This window comes from Bos indicus x Bos taurus, chromosome 2 (assembly GCF_003369695.1).
Source record: "Bos indicus x Bos taurus breed Angus x Brahman F1 hybrid chromosome 2, Bos_hybrid_MaternalHap_v2.0, whole genome shotgun sequence".
In the NCBI taxonomy this organism is placed as follows: domain Eukaryota; kingdom Metazoa; phylum Chordata; class Mammalia; order Artiodactyla; family Bovidae; genus Bos; species Bos indicus x Bos taurus.
Genome location: NC_040077.1, coordinates 89802401 through 89819352, shown reverse-complemented (window position 1 = coordinate 89819352; position 16952 = coordinate 89802401). Strand labels below are relative to the sequence as shown.

At 42.6% G+C, this 16952-nt stretch overlaps 1 protein-coding gene and 1 pseudogene across 1 annotated transcript in view; both read left to right on the top strand.

The window, feature by feature from the left end:
- The window catches only part of ALS2CR12 (amyotrophic lateral sclerosis 2 chromosome region 12), a 39486-nt gene that overhangs the window by 19945 nt on the left and 2589 nt on the right, over positions 1–16952 (top strand). Inside the window, exons 10-14 of the mRNA XM_027564317.1 lie at positions 835–934; positions 3038–3141; positions 6362–6424; positions 9795–9884; positions 10002–10111. Coding sequence (XP_027420118.1) covers positions 835–934; positions 3038–3141; positions 6362–6424; positions 9795–9884; positions 10002–10111 — 467 coding nt within the window. The remainder of the gene's footprint in view (positions 1–834; positions 935–3037; positions 3142–6361; positions 6425–9794; positions 9885–10001; positions 10112–16952) is intronic.
- LOC113906338 lies at positions 15448–16709 on the top strand (annotated as a pseudogene).

Below are 16952 nucleotides of genomic sequence, written 5' to 3'. Positions count from 1 at the left end.
GTCATGAACAAAGTAATACCTGCTTGTTGTGTTTTTTTTAAGAAATTCAAAAATCAACAACACCAACAGCCAAAAGAACTATCACCACTCTAAAGAAAACCACTTTTTAAGATCTGTACTTTGTAATATCTTTAATTTTAGCAGAACACTGGGTCAAAAGGAAGAAACATTTGAAAGGTCTTCGACGCATTTGACCAAATTGCCATCCAAAAAGGCTGTATCACTCTGCACTAACTTCAGCAAGTGGAGCAGGGGGCACCCCACAACACAGCCCATCCATTTGTCAGCTAGTTTGATGGGAGCCCAGGAAGCCAGAATTAGGGCACAGTTTCATTCTAGGGGGATGAGAGAGTAGGAAACGGGAAGTGGACGAGGGAGGGCTGGGGCAGCAAGCCCCTACTATGGGTCCTGGGTGGCCAGGGACTTCCCAATGTTCAGCCTTGATAGTCTGGAGTCCCAGGAAACAGCTCAGTCCCAGGCAAACAAGGACAGTTGATTTAAAAAATTAGCATCTTGATATTTCCCTTGTTTCCTACTGTGCTATTGATGAGTAATTCATGATTCAGAGGGAGCTGGCATGAACACATGCAGTGTGCTCAACTGCCTGTCTTCAAAGGAAGCCCCGTTCCAATAGGGCAAACACCACACAGAGTCTGCTTTGATCTTTAGGGTCTTGGGTCCCAGGGCTGGAATCAAAGCCCACCAGTTAATGTATGGAGGCCCACAGCCAGGGGCTGCGGTAAGGGAAGCTGCAGAGAGCTCAGTACTGGGCCTCAGGCTGGGGTGCAGCCTTTCAGGATGCTTTTCTTCATGGTACCTTTGTCCCCCCAATAGGACAGCATTTATGATGAAATGGAGGACAAGTGGTCAAAGAAGAAGGCAGAGTGGGAGAAGGATGAGAAGTTGGAACGGGAAAGGATACTGTTACAGCAAAGTGAGTTCAGAAACTTTGGACTTTTTGATGACAGATGCCCCAAGAAACTGGCATTAATGTTGATCTCGACTCGAGAAAGGTGGCCTTGGAGTCTTGAAAGATGATGTGCTGCAGGGCTGGACTCCTGAATGGAAAGTGTCTGGAGACTTCAAGTGCAACAGGATGGAGTCTTTTAGAGTGTTTAACCACCCAAGGGACTAAACTGTACCATCCAGAACTCTCTGGTTGCAAGTTTGGCAATCATGGGCTGGACTGAGCTTGGGGACATCTGTAGGATTGCAGACTTGTCTGAAGTTCCAGGAAAAAAAAAAAAAAAAGGCTCCTGAATTAGTTCCAAATACTCACTTTTTGGGAGAGGGGCAACATGATCCATTACATGCAGAGTCTTTATACTGCCATGTCCCCTCCAAAGGAAGCCATGTTTGATGTATTTTTCAATTGAGGTATTTTTTTGAGATTAAGTGTACAGCATGTTGATTTGATATATTCATATATTGCTGTGTATTCTTAACATTTCCAACACTTAGTACAGAGCCTGGATCACACAAAGTGCCCTATAGGAGACTCTCCTACCTGCACTGAGCTTTTTCATAAATGGAAAAAGGAGAGGGAAATCTCTGAAGTTTCTGCTTCCTGACCTAGAGGACTAGTTGAGGCAGAAGTGGGGCCTCTATAAACTTATTCCACATCCTAGCCCAACTCAATTCAGATCTGATTTAGCTGACTAGTGAACCGCTCATTAAATGCAAATACTCCCTGGGAAAGCTCATCCTCAAGTCCCTTCCCTCCCTGGATAACCAGGAGATAGCTTGAAGACCCTGGAGTCAAGGCTGGGAAATGGGGCATGGGGGCTGCTCCTGCTTGAGGCTTTCCTGGAATCTTGGTGTAGACCAGGTCGTTGGAGAAGGCAATGGCACCCCACTCCAGTACTCTTGCTTGGAAAATCCCATGGAGGGAGGAGTCTGGTAAGCTGAAGTCCATGGGGTCACTAAGAGTAGGACACAACTGAGCGACTTCACTTTCCCTTTACCCTTTCGTGCATTGGAGAAGCAAATGGCAACCCACTCCAGTGTTCTTGCCTGGAGAATCCCAGGGATGGGTGAGCCCAGTGGGCTGCCATCTATGGGGTCACACAGAGTTGGACACGACTGATAAGATGCAGCAGCAGCAGCAGCAGCAGCCCAGGTCATTGCCCAGACTCCCAGCTACTCATACTACAACTATGCCATGTTGTCAAAGTCTGTGCTAAGATGCTACAGCTGGTTTTGGAAGACCAGACATTAGCTGCTCACAGTGTACTTTAGTCCAGACTTATCTTGTGATCCCATGGTTTGCCTCCCTACCCAACCCCAGCACCACGATGCTGAAGAAGAGATTTGTGTGAGACCTTCACCTGTCCATCATCCTGTTTAGTATTACAGTTCTATTGGCAGCTCTTCCAGCCCCTCAAAATGATTAAGCCTAGCTCTGCCTCAGGGCTAAGTACAGAATACATTTTATTGCTGGAAAAGTCATGTTACCCAAGAACTGTATTTTAGGATTCGCGTATCCAAGAAAACATAGTGATTAATTCAGCAGAGGCAACGTTTAAAATAATAAATAACAGATCCAAAATAAACTACACAAAAAGAACCAGAGGTATTAGAAATAAGGGGCTTCCCAGGTGGCTCTAAGGGTAAAGAACCCACCTGCTGATGGAGGAGACATAAGACACAGGTTTGATCCCTGGGTGGGGAAGATCCCCTAGAAGAGGGCATGGCAACCCACTCCAGTATTCTATTCTTGCCTGGAGAATCCCATGGACAGAGGAACTTGGAGGACTACAGTCCATACAGTCACAAAGAGTCAGAAAAAACTGAAGCAACTTAGCACACATGCATGCACTAGAAGTGCATGCGGCTGATGTGATGGAGAACCATCGCCATATCCACCTCATTCTCAGGCATCTCCAGGTGAGCGTCAGAGGTTAAACACCAGGCTGAAAGGACCTGGATCACACAAAGACCCAGTCTGGAATTTCTACTATCTTCAGATATTCTGGTTTTCTTTGTGTGTTTATTTTTCCCACATTTACCCATATATATCATTTCCTCATCTCCACAGAACATAAGATAACCAGAAAGTTTGAGTTAGAATCAGAAGAAGAAAGGAAGAAAATAAACGAGTCCTACACAGCTATCTTTGAGAACTTCAATCAGGAGAAGGAGGTAACTCAGTGCAAATACATCAGTGGTTGAATGTGCAGTCTGGGTGGGATGTCCAGTTCCCAGGGGTGCCTCTGTAATGAGGTAAACTCTTTGTTTTTGGGTGGGGTATGGTCCTACTTTTCCAGCTTCCCTGGAAACTTCTGCAAGCAGACTGTCATTATGTGGTTCTTTATCTAGACAGTCTTACCACAGGATTATTGGAATGAAAATTGTAATTTATAGGAAATAATAGAATGCTAAACCATATACAAAGCCCACAGTTCCCTATTTGCCAAAATCTCAGTTTCTGAATGATCTTCTCATCCTTGACTGTAACTGAAGAGAAATGGCAGTGTTGCAAACTAAACTGAGCAAGTCTGGACACGTACAACTCATGTTTGGTGAGTTTTGACAAACATGTTCATCCATGTAGTGAAGTCAAGTGTTAGTTGCTCAGGCGTGTTCAGCTCTTTGCGACCCCATGGAATGTAGCCCACCAAGCTCTTCTGACCATGGAATTCTCCAGGCAAGACTACTGGAGGGGGTAACCACTCCCTTCTCCAGGGGATCTTCCCGACCCAGGGATGGAATCCAGGTCTCCTGTATTGCAGGCAGATTCTTTACCATCTGAGCCACCAGGAAAGCCCCATGTAACCAACATCCAAATCAAGACCTAGAACATTTCATCAACCCAGAAAGCATGCCTGTGCCCCTTCGCAGCTAACCCCTATCTACCTCAAAACCTGCCCCAAGACAACCACTCTTTTTATTCATATAACTATAGATTTAGTTCAGTCTAGTTCAATTGCTCAGTCATGTCCAGCTCTTTGCAACCCCATGAACTACAGTACGCCATACTTCCCTGTCCATCACCAACTCCTGGAGCTTTCTTAAACCCATGACCATCGAGGTGGTGATGTCATCCAACCATCTCATCCTCTGCCATCCCCTTCTCCTCCCACCTCCAATCTTCCCCAGCATCAGGGTCTTTTCTAAGGAGTCAGTTCTTTGCATCAGGTGGCCAAAGTGTTGGAGTTTCAGCTTCAGCATCAGTCCTTCCAATGAATATTTAGGACTGATTTCCTTTATGATTGACTGGTTTGGCTCCTTGCAGTCCAATGGACTCTCAAGAGTCTTCTTCAACACCACAGTTCAAAAGCATCAATTCTTCAGCATTCAGCTTTCTTTATGGTCCAACTCTCACATCCACACATGACTACTTGAAAAACCACAACTTTCACTAGATGGGCCTTTGTCAGCAAAGTAACGTCTCTGCTTTTTAATATGCTGTCTAGGTTGGTCATAGCTTTTCTTCCAAGGAGCAAGTGAACAGGCGAAACAACTATGGATTAGTTCCACCTGTTTTTAAACTTCATATAAATGGAATCATACAGTGTATGCGCTTTGTTGCATAGCTTCTTTCCCCTCAATTATTTCTGTGAAATTTATCCATTGTTCGTATCAGTAGTTTTTTCCTTTTATTGCACAGTAGTATTTATTTGTAGGAATATAACACAATGTGTTCACCATTTTTCTGTTTTTGGAGATTTTGATTGGTTCTATTTTTTGATTTTTACAAACAAAGCTTCTATAAATACCATGTGTAACTATTTTTGTAGACTTACTCTCTCCTTTCTCATGAATATATACCTAGATGTGTTATTACTGGACTCTAATGTAGGGATTTATAACAAAGTTCTAAGATATTTTCCACAGAAGTTGTGACATTTTTCTCTTGCACCTCAACTATATGAGAATTCCAGTTGTTCTATATCATCAACAACAATTAATATTACTAATCTTTTCCTTAAGAAGCTTTTTTTTTTTTAATTTTGTTTTTTGGTTGCACCATGGATCTTTGTTCCCTGACCAAGGATTGAACCCAGGCCCTCAGGCCCTCAGTAAGTGTGGAGTCCTAACTACTGGACTGCCAGCGAATTTCTGAGTATTGCTGATCTTTTACTTTTGGCTATTTCAATGCGTATGACCCTGGAAGAGGGCATGGAAACCCACTCCAGTATTCTTGCCTGGAGAATCCCATGGCCAGAGGAGCCTGGCTGGCTACAGTCCATCAGATTACAAAGAGTTGGACACGACAGAAGCTTCTGAGCACAACACAGCACAGCAATAGGTATAACGTGCTATTTCATTATTATTTTAGTTTCCCTGATGACTAATTATGTCAGGCAAATTTTCATATGGTTATTGGACCATTTATATGTCTTCTTTTGTGAAGTTCGGTTCAAGTTTTTTGCCAGTTAAAAAGAAATTGTGTTATTTACCTTTTTATAATTGGTACGTAGGAGTACTTTTTATACTATGAATACAGTTCTTTCTCAGATATACATGCTGTGAATTCTGTGGTTTGCCTTTTCATTTTGCTCACATTGTCTCTCCACATGCAAAAGTTTTACTTTCGATGAAAAGTTGGTTATCGACTTTTTCCTTGTATGGTAATAGCTTTTTGTCACCTCTGAAACTGTTGCCTATTCCAAGAACATGAAGATATTCTAGTTTTTAAAAAGTTTCATAAGTTTAGCATTTATGATTCTGTGATCCATTTTGAATAATGTTTTTTTATATTAAAGGTCTTAGGTCATTTTTTCCATATTTATATTCATTGTTTCAGAATGATTTGGTGAAAAAAATCTCCCTTTCTCCATTAAGTTACCTTGATGTCTTTGTTGTATTTGAGGGAGTAGGGGGCAAACTCTCTCCATTCTGTTCCATTCAACTATCTGTCTATATTTAGGCCAACAAAACAATGTCTTAATTTCTGTAGCTTGAAATCAGGGAGAAAAAAAAATCTTCCAACTTTGCTCTTGCTTTTCAAGGTTATTTTGGTTCTTCTTCAGCCTTTGAATTTCTATATAAATTTTATAATTATCTTGTCAAGAAAGCCTAGTGGTATTTTAAGTGGGATTGCAATGAATGTAAAGCTCGGTCTGTGGAGAATTGGATATTTAACAGCATTAAATCTGTACCCTAACAAAAGAAAACTCTTTAATGAAAATATGATTGCTTTTAATACTTCTTGATACACTAAGGTTGAGAAGGAGTAAGATTTTCATCATTTAACTTCAACATGTCATGTCACTACTTTGTAATGTGTGCTTTATTAAAGCAACATCTGAACTTTTGTGAATATTGCATTCCTGAATCATATTCTGGCTTTCTTAATTTTCTGAAAGAAGTGCCAGAACCCCAGTTGCTGACCTTTTCTAAATAAAATTCTTTTTAGGAGCTCTTAAAACAACATGAAAGGGATACCTTGCAATTAGAGGAGCTTAGAAAGACAAAAGAGGTAAGCTTTTTCATTTTTCCTGTGGAATTAGCCTCTAACAAATACATTGCTAAAATGATACATTCTCAATAAAATGGAATCTATGATAATTTTCCTCAAACCATTGAAAAACAAAAGAGCTAAAGCTGAGTTAGGGCTTCCCCAGTGGCTCAGCAGTAAAGAATCTGCCTGCACTTCAGGAGCCGCAGGAGTCACGGGTTCAATCTCTGGGTCAGGAAGATCCCCTGGAGGAGGAAATGACAACGCACTCCAGTATTCTTGCCTGGAAAATCCCATGGACCGAAGAGCCTGGCCGGCTACAGTCCTTGGGGTCATGAAGAGTCAGACACGACTGAAGCAACTTAGCACACATACACACAAAGCTGAGTTTGCTGGATTCACTGTCAAAAAGGATTTTAGAACTCTCTGAAAAAAGAAAGCCATTGCTGTCTTTTTAGAGCCAGATCTGAACAAATACATGAACAATATACTGTGAGATCTTCAGTGTTAAATGCCTTGCACTTCTCTTAAGGCTCTAACAACAAATGGGCCTTAAACAGTAAAATGCCAGATTCTTCCATTTAGAGACCCTGAAAACTACAATACTGCCTCTTGGGAACTGTGAGTTCAAGTCTTTCCTTAAAACTCTGAGTGTATTTACCTCACCCTTACAGCCTCTCTAGAACTTTTTTTCTGGAACAGATTATAGCGCTTCCATAAAGGAGGTATCAGAAGGGAAATTGTTCAAACCCCCAAACTGCCTTGTGGTTCTTCTTCCACTGTGAATTTAATTTGGATTCAGAATGGACCTGTTTGGGAAAAGATTAGCCATTCTGAAAGCATGGCATGACATCGTAGAGCCCAGGCAAGACATCAGCTTTGTTGGGCAAGCAGTCATAATGTCCTACAAGGTAAACGGGTGGACTTTGGTATGATGTAGACTCAGTGTGTTGTAAGAATGGCTTTAATGAGCTTGACTACTAATTCTATCACTGTGTCATTTCTGGGTCCATTTCAATTAATTTATTTTGCTCCTGATGCATGGTCATATTTTCTTGCTTATTTGCATGTCTGGTGGTTTTTTTATTGGATGCCAGCCTTTGTGACCTTTACCTTACTAGGTGCTGAATACTTTTGTACTTCTTTAAATATCATTAACCTTTGTTCTGGGATTCAGTAAAGTTACTTGGAAATGGGCTTCCCTGGTGGCTCAGTGGTAAAGAATCTGTCTGCCAATGCAGAGGACAGGAGTTCAATCCCTTACCCAGGAAGATCTCACATGCCAAGGGACAACTAAGCCCATGTACCACAACTACTGAGCTTGTGCCCTAGAGCTCAGGAGCCAACAACTACTGAGCCCACATGTCACAACTACTAAAGCCTATGAGCCCCAGAACCCGTGCTCCAAAACAAGAGAAGCCACCGCAATGGGAAGTCCACGCACAGCAGCTAGAGAGGAGCCGCCACTCACTGCAACTAGAGAAAGCCGCCTTGCAGCAACAAAGACCCAGCACAGCTGAATAAACAATAAAAACTAAAAAAAAAAAAACACACACACACACACACACAAAACCTTTTTTTTGAAAAAAAGAAGTTACTTGGAAACAGTTTGATTTTTCAAGCCTTGGTTTTTAAGCTTTCTTAAGCAAAATTATAGCAGTCTTGATCTAGGGCTAGTTTTCTCCCACTGCTGAGTAATCTCTGTGTATTAACAGGGTTTTTATATTCTGGCTGGAGCGTGGCAGGCTACAGTGTATGGGGTTGCAAAGAGTTGGACACGACTGAAGCGACTAACATACATGCATGGTGGAAACATGAATTTCCCCAGTCCTGTTTTGGGCTAGGGACTGTTCTGCCTGCTGGTGGCTCTTTCCCCTTGCCTCGTCTCCCTCTGTTCCTTCTCGCCATCATGTAGCTCCAGTGACACTGGACTGCATACTGTTTCTTAACAGGCCAGATTTCTCCCACTTCAGGGTCTTTGCACTCCGTCTTTTCCCTTCTTAGAAAGCTCTTTACCAGATATCCACACAGCTCACTTCCCTACCTCCTCCCAGTCTTTCTCCAAATGCCAACTTCTCAGAGCCTGCTCTACTTAAAGGCTCAACAACCTGCCTAACACTTTATGTTTCTACACTGACTTATAATCATTCAATCTGATAAGCTCAGTGAAGGGAGGGATTTTTGTCTGCTGCTTTCCTTGCCACTAATCCTCAGTTCCTAGAATGGTGCCTACCATATCACAGACATCCAGTAAACTGCAAATTTTTAAAAGAATAAATAAATTAATTTTGTTCATTTTTAAATAAATACTTCAATGAAAGAATGCCAAATGACCTGGTACAGTGCTTTGCCCAATGCCATTGCAGTAAAAGTGATGGTGCATGCATTCTCAGTCACGTCTGACTCTTTGGGGACCCCGTGGACAGTAGCCCACCAGGCTTCCATTTCCATGGGATTTCCAAGGCAAGAATACTGGAGTGTGTTGTCATTCCTTTTCTAGGGGCTCTTCCTGACCCAGGGATAGAACCCACATCTCCTGCATTGGCAGGCAGATTCTTTACAACTGAGCTACTGGGAAGCTCCTTGATGAATCCATATCAATACATCATTATTAACTAAAATCCAATTTACCTTAGCATTCCTTCTTTGTGTTGTACAGTAAGTCCCTACATATGAATAAGTTCCATTCTGAGAGTATATTCAAAAGTCCAACAAAGTTAACTTAAGTACCCAACTAACACAATCGACTATATAGGACTGTATTCTAATAGGTTTGTAATACCTTTCATACAAATAATATGTGCATAAAAAACAAGCAAACACAAAAAATAAAGAAAACATGTTTAATCTTACAGCACAGTACCTTCAGAAGCATGCAGTACAGTACAGCAGCTGGCATACAGGGTTGGCATGCCTGTTTGCATCCCATAGGTTTTGTCACATGCATCATGCCACACAGCCTCCACTGCAGCATCATACAGAATGGTGTCTCTGCCCTAAAAATCCTCCATCCTCCTATTCATTCCTTGCTTCCCTTCCTAACTCCTGGCAACCACTGGTCTTTTTACTGTCTCTATGGTTTTGCATTTTCTAGACAGTCATGTAGTTGGAATTCATACTAGATATTTAATAAACCCTTGTTTAATGAATGGATAATTGATAGCTGTTTTGACAACCCATGTGAGCTCTGGTGAGGGCTGTACCAGTGAGGCTGTTGAGAGGGGTATAGACTAGTGAGACATAGAGGGGTAGAATGAACAGGGCATAGTAACAGAGCAGGAGAAGGAGTGGCTAAAGTTGATGCTTTCACATTCTAATCCAAATGTCCTGAACGAGGGGATAAATGCGTAGACATCAGTGCAATGTCCTGAAATAATTTCTTCTTACCCAGGTCATAGAGGAAGAGTTGTATGCTCAAGCTCTTATCCTAGAATCACTTAACACAACCCTCTACCAAACCCAGATGGAACTCCAGAGAGAGGTGAATCTTGGCTGGAGTGGGGATGGGAGCTGGAGGGAGGAACCCCCTGCCATGTAGCTCTGCCCTGGGTGACTCTAATTTAGGAAAGATGGCTATTAAAATGTACCTGTCTTTCAGAAAGCTGTGGTAGCAACTCTGGAGAAAACACTCCAGATCAAGCTTACTGAAGCTGAAGACAAGTTTAAGTACACCATACACAATCTGACAGAAGAAAACATTCATCTAAGGTATGAATGATGCTGCTCAGAAAGACGTGGCTGAATTATCTTCAGAAAGTGATAACAGGAATTCCCTGGCAGCCCAGTGGTTATGACTCTGTGCTTCCACTGCAGGGGGCCTGGGATCAATCCCTGATCAGGGGACTGTGATTCCACATGTTGTGTGGTGATGGGTGAGGAATGGGGGGAAATGAACCTAGGTATTCCCTCATGAAGTCAAGGCACAGGCACTGTCAGGAGGGGGATATTCGCTGGCCACAGAAGTTACCTTCTGAGGTCAACACTTTTAAAGTGATGTTGGGAGACTCCTCTCCCTTTCCTATGTTAGTTTTTAATGCAAAATAATACATGAGGTTTATCTGAGACTCTCTGGGTTTATTCAGTTTTATGACTGAGAATTATTTTTAAATCCGTGGCCTTGAGCCTTGTGATTTTCTATTAAGGGCTTTATGCCTTGAAGGCCTTCTTTACTTATGGGGTATTAATAAATGCTAGAAAGAGGTTCTAGCAGAACCTCTTTCTAGAGAAGGCAATGGCACTCCACTCCAGTACCTTTGCCTGGAGAATCCCATGGACAGAGGAGCCTGGTAGGCTGCAGTCCATGGGGTCGCTGGAGTCGGACACAACTGAGCGACTTCACTTTCACTTTTCACTTTCATGCATTGGAGAGGGAAATGGCAACACACTCCAGTGTTCTTGCCTGGAGAATCCCAGGGACGGGGAAGCCTGGTGGGCTGCCGTCTATGGGGTCGCACAGAGTCGGACACGACTGAAGTGACTTAGCTTAGCAGAAAGAGGTTCTGAGGGATCTATTTGAATATCTTGATGGCAAGTGCACTGTGAATTTTTCCAGTATCAGTTGGAGAGTTTGCCCATAAGGAAGATAGTAGTTGATTCAGGAGGGACAGATGATCAATGTTTCCAGAATAAGTTTTAGGTCCATGACAGATGGAGCAAATAAAAGATGTCACAGGGCCTTTTAATTCACCTAGTTGGTTGTTTTGATGATTGTAGTCAAATTCTAGAATTATTTTATATAGGGAGAAAGAAATTCCAGCAAGAAACTTACCTAAGAAGTCTCAGCTTAATAAATGGGTAGAGATGGGAGAACTAAGGAGAAAGGGATGTGTGTCTCAAAGGACCTAAACAAAAGGAAGTAAGTGCAGAGACAGGACCCTCTTGTGGCTCATTAGAGATCCCCACTCTTTGAAGTGTTTTAGAACTCTGAGGCGAGGGCTGCTTTATTGTAGTGGGGCTGAGCACTGAGAATGTGGCTCTGATGTCTTTTAGGACTGAAAGAGATTCATTCCCAACTTGGAGAAAAGTTTCTTCAAAGCAGTTGGGAGGGAGGATTGGGAAGAGCCCTGGAGTTCCTTGGAGCCCTATCACTGAGAATTGAAAGGATGTTGGAAAGGCTGGTTAAGAGAGCTGAAGCAACCTGAAGTGCTAGACTCTGTAAATCTCTTTTCCAATGTCCTGGCTCTTTGCAATAACAGGAGAAACTAGGAGGATTCTGGTCTGGCTTAGGAAATTTAATTTGTGAAATTGAAGATAAGAATTTTGGTGGTCTTCTTTATGGGTGACTCATCCATGAGTGTCAGAGAGCTGATTTGCCAGATGAACTAAATCTGGAGTGGATGTAAATTTACCATTCTGTTGGGTCCTTTTAGCAGGGGAAGATTTCAGTTCAGCCCATTAATAAGTAGAGTTAAAAGCTTCCTGGGTAGAATCAAACTCTTTAGGAAGACAAGAATTTTCTTTAAAAACAATCTGAAGTCAATTGTAATTTGTCATGAACAGGTTTGTTACATTTTTATGTGCAAGCCTGAATTTTCTTCTAATCAACAGGCTTTGGAAAAGCCCTAGGAATCATGGGATGAAGTCATCTAGCAGTTGCTCAAGCCATATAAGTTAGTAGGTCTCCTGGTTGTAATTTTTGAGATCTGTTAGGATTTTCTTAATTAGCAGGTTTCATCCAATACTGTGACTGGTCTTCACCAACAAGCACATATATGAACTATATAAGTTAGAAAAACAAGGTCAGTAAGTTTGAATGACTATAGTAAACTCCTAAGCAAATCTGTGAAGCTCTTTGGTTACTCTGAATCTTTATGGCTCACAGTTCAGCTTTAGTCCAAGGAGTATGAGAAATTAAGGATTTGGATTCTCAGACTGCTTAATTTTAAAAGGACAGGTTCTGACAAGTTCAGAGGAAGAGGGAGTGGGGAGAATTTCAGAAAGAAGGGAAAGTTCAGTAAAGGAATTACTGTAGGGAAACAAAGGATATAAAAGTAGTGTAAGCAGCATAGGAGGGAAGGAGGGAGATGGTGCCAGAGGCAGTCTGGTCACGAAGAGCCAAAGAAGAGACTCAAGATGGAAACAGAGATGGAGCCTGAGACAAAGAGGCCAAAGAAGACAAGCCAGAAGCTTCAGCAGCCATTTTATCTTTCTTTAATTATTTGCCTCAGTTAACCTTAAAAATCTTATTTCTGCAGAGAGACAATTTTAGAGTCATGACATTCATCAGGTTCAAAATAAGCATTCCACTCAGTTCTGGAAATTTTTGAACTATTGTGGTCTAATTTGGTTTTAAGAAAATTAAGTTTGGAGTTTTCAAAAGCTCCCCATAATGGCCGTTGAGATCCTAACTTGCCTTTGATTTGGACTAGTCCATTTAGCTAGAAATGCACATGAGGAACGACCACAGTTTTTTGTTTTGTTTTGAGGACCACAGTTTCTAAACATAAAACTGGTTGGAATCCCTGGGATTGGGATTTCAAAATATCTAGGTAACAGGGGTCCCCTTTCTCAGAGGTTTCTCTCTGGAATAAAAGAATAATTTTCAAATAACTGACAGCTCAAACAGCTCAATTCAAACAGCTTTCAGCTTAAACAGCCTACCAGCTAATACCAGCCAGTTCTAATGAAACAGCTTGATCCCAAAGTAGCCAGTCCAGAGGGTTTTCAGCCAGTTTCCAGGAAACAGCCCATGTTCCAAAGGAAGGGGCCAACAGCTTCAGCTTCAATGAAGCAGCTCCTGTTCCCAAAGGAATGGGCTGACAGCTTCTCAGCTAGCTTTAGTTGAAGGAGTATAATCACAAAATCAGACCAAAGTGCCAAATGAGCACTCACAAACAGAACAAGGCCTTAACCAGAAACACAAAACCTTAAAGTAGATTCTGAATAAAGTCAGAGAGCTTCAAGTGCAAAGAGGGCATGGGTTCAGATCCAGGAGAAAGATATACCTTCAAACTCCAGGGTCATTGAGAAAAACAGTGAACTCAGTGGGCTCAATTGTGAGCACCACACCTGTCTGCTCACCAGTCCCAGAGCCATTGAGGATCATCTTTGGTCCTTGTATAGGCCACCAAATGTTGACATAAAACAAATAGACTGCCAGTTATTCTCCAGCAATGATGGGTTTATTTGGAATCACCAAAGAATTTCAATTTGGGGTCTACAAACATGGTCTACACATGGATATCACCAGATGGTCAATACCAAGATCAGACTGATTATATTCTTTGTAGCCAAAGATGGAGAAGCCCTATATAGTCAGCAAAAACAAGACCAGGAGCTGACTGTGGCTCAGATCATAAATTCCTTATTGCCTAATTCAGACTTAAATTGAATAAAATAGGGAAAACCACTAGACCATTCAGGTATGAGCTAAATCAAATTCCTTATGATTATACAGTAGATATGAGAAATAGATTCTAGGGATTGGATCTGATAGACAGAGTGCCTGAAGAACTATGGACAGAGATTTATGATATTGTACAGGAGGCAGTAATCAAGACCATCCCCAAGAAAAAGAAATGCAAAAAGGCAAAATGTTTGTCTGAGGAGACCTTACAAATAGTTGAGAAAAGAAGAGAAGTGAAAGGCAAAGGAGAAAGGGAAAGATATAAACATCTGAATGCAGAGTTCCAAAGAATAGCAAGGAGAGATAAGAAGCCTTCATCAGTGATCAATGCAAAGAAACAGAGGAAAACAATAGAATGGGAAAGACTAGAGATTTCTTTAAAATTAGAGACACCAAGGGAACATTTCAAACAAAGATGGGCACAATAAAGGACAGAAATGGTATGGACCTAACAGAAGCAGAAGATATTAAGAAGAGGTGGCAAGAATACATAGAAGGACTATACAAAAAAGATCTTCATGACCCAGATAACCACGATGGTGTGATCACTCACCTAGAGCCAGACATTCTTGAATGCGAAGTCAAGTGGGCCTTAGGAAGCATCACTATGAACAAAGCTAGTGGAGATAATGGGATTCCAGTTGAGCTATTTCAAATCCTAAAAGTTGATGCTGTAAAGGCGCTGCACTCAATATGACAGCTAATTTGGAAAACTCAGCAGTGGCAATAGGACTGGAAAAGGTCAGTTTTCATTCCAGTCCCAAAGAAAGGAAATGCCAAGCAATGTTCAAACTACCACACAATTGCACTCATCTCACATGCTAGCAAAGTAATGCTCAAAATTCTCCAAGCCAGGCTTCAACAGTCCATGACAACATGTACTGTTCAACAACTGTGAACTTCCAGATGTTCAGGCTGGATTTAGAAAAGACAGAGGAACCAGAGATCAAATTGCCAATATCCACTGAATCACTGAAAAAGCAAGAGCCTAGAAAAACCTCTACTTCTGCTTTATTGACTATGCCAAAGCCTTTGACTATGTGGATCGCAACAAACTGTGGAAAATTCTTCAAGAGGTGGGAATACCAGACCATCTGACCTGCCTCAGATATGCAGACGACACCAGCCTTATGGCAGAAAGTGAAGAACTAAAGAACCTCTTGATGAAAGTGAAAGAGGAGAGTGAAAAAGCTGGCTTACAACTCAACATTCAGAAAACTAAGATCATGGCATCTGGTCCCATCACTTCATTGCAAATAGATGGGGAAACAATGGAAACAGTGAGAGACTTTATTTTGGGGGGCTCCAAAATCACTGTGGTTGGCGACAGCAGCCATGAAATTACAAGACGCTTGTTCCTTGGAAGAAAAGCTATGTCCAATCTGCTGCTACTGCTGCTAAGTTGCTTCACAGGTGTCCGACTCTGTGCGACCCCATAGACGGTAGCCTACCAGGCTCCCCCGTCCCTGGGATTCTCCAGGCAAGAACAGTGGAGTGGGTTGCCATTTCCTTCTCCAATGCATGAAAGTGAAAAGTGAAAGTGAAGTCACTCAGTCGTGTCCGACTCTTAGCAACCCCATGGACTGCAGCCTACCAGGCTCCTCCATCCATGGGATTTTCCAGGCAAGAGTACTGGAGTGGGGTGCCATTGCCTTCTCCTAGACAGCATATTAAAAAGCAGAGACAAGCCTTGTTCCAGGCCCCCTGGTTGTGTGGCTCACAGACCCCCGTGCCGCGAGAGCGATCTGGGCTACCCCGAGCTCCCTTTTAGCCTGGGGAAGCCAAAAGAGACCGGGCAGTGGGGGAGAGCAGCAGAGGGTGGTGGGACCCTCCCTGCACACCCAGGGAGACCAGGGGGATAGAGGGAGCGAGGCTGAGTTAAGCAAGGGTTAGGTGAGCTTGGGTGCAACTTGAGCTCGGGACTGGTGGGCCAGGCTCCCACGCTGGTGTCACACCCGGTCGGTCCGAAGAAGACAGGCGGACTCATGGCCTTGTCATTCCTGCCCTCGGGGGCCACTACGGGCGACAGTGGTGGAGAGCTGAACTCGGGGGATGACTCCAGGGATGTGGAATCCCTCCAGAGCCCAGAGATCGAGGCATCCAGGAGCCTGGCAGAGCTGTTTGAGAAGGCTGCAGCACAGCTCCAAGGCCTGGTGCAAGTGGCTAGCAGGGAGCAGCTCTTGTATCTGTATGCCAGGTACAAGCAGGTACAAGTTGGAAATTGCAATACACCTAAACCAAGCTTCTTTGACTTTGAAGGAAAGCAAAAATGGGAAGCATGGAAAGCGCTTGGTGTTCCAGCCAAGCAATGCAGGAATATATTGCTGTAGTTAAAAAATTAGATCCAAGTTGGAATCCTCAGTCACCAGAGAAGAAAGGAAAATAAGCAAATACGGGTTTTGGTGGGCCAGTTGTTAGTTCTCTGTATCACGAAGAAATCATCAGGGAAGAAGATAAAGACATATTTGATTACTGCAGGGAAAACAACATTGACCATATAACCAAAGTCATCAAAACAAAAAACATGGATGTGAATATGAAAAATGAAGAGGGCAGAACTCTACTCCACTGGTCTTATGATCGAGGACATAAGGAACTAGTCAGTCTTGCTACAATATAGAGCTGATATTAGCTGTCAGGACAATGAAGGTCAAACAGCTCTACATTATGCTGCTGCCTGTAAGTTTTTGGGCATTGTGGAGCTGCTGCTCCAGTCTGGGGCTGACCCCACGCTCCAAGACCAGGATGGCTGCCTGCCAGAGGAGGTGACAGGGTGCAAAGCAGTTACTTTGATGTTACAGCAGCACACGACAGGCAAGGCTTAATCAAAAGACTAGAAAACTATGGTCGACAACAGCACAGGGCTCCAGTGGTGAAAGAAAACTGCAAAAATGACACATCTTTTGCCGCCCATCTTTGGTATATGTTGGCTAATAAAATCAGTTGTGAGGAACTGGAAAAAAAAAAAAAAAAGCAGAGACATTACTTTGCCAACAAAGGTCCGTCTAGTCAAAGCTATGTTTTTTCCAGTAGTCATGTATGGATGTGAGAGGTGGACTATAGAGAAAGATGAGAGCTGAAGAGTTGATGCTTTTGAACTGTGGTGTTGGAGAAGACTCTTGAAATGCCCTTGGACTGCAAGGAGATCCAACCAGTCAGTCAATCCTAAAGGAAATCAGTCCTGAATATTCATTGGAAGGACTG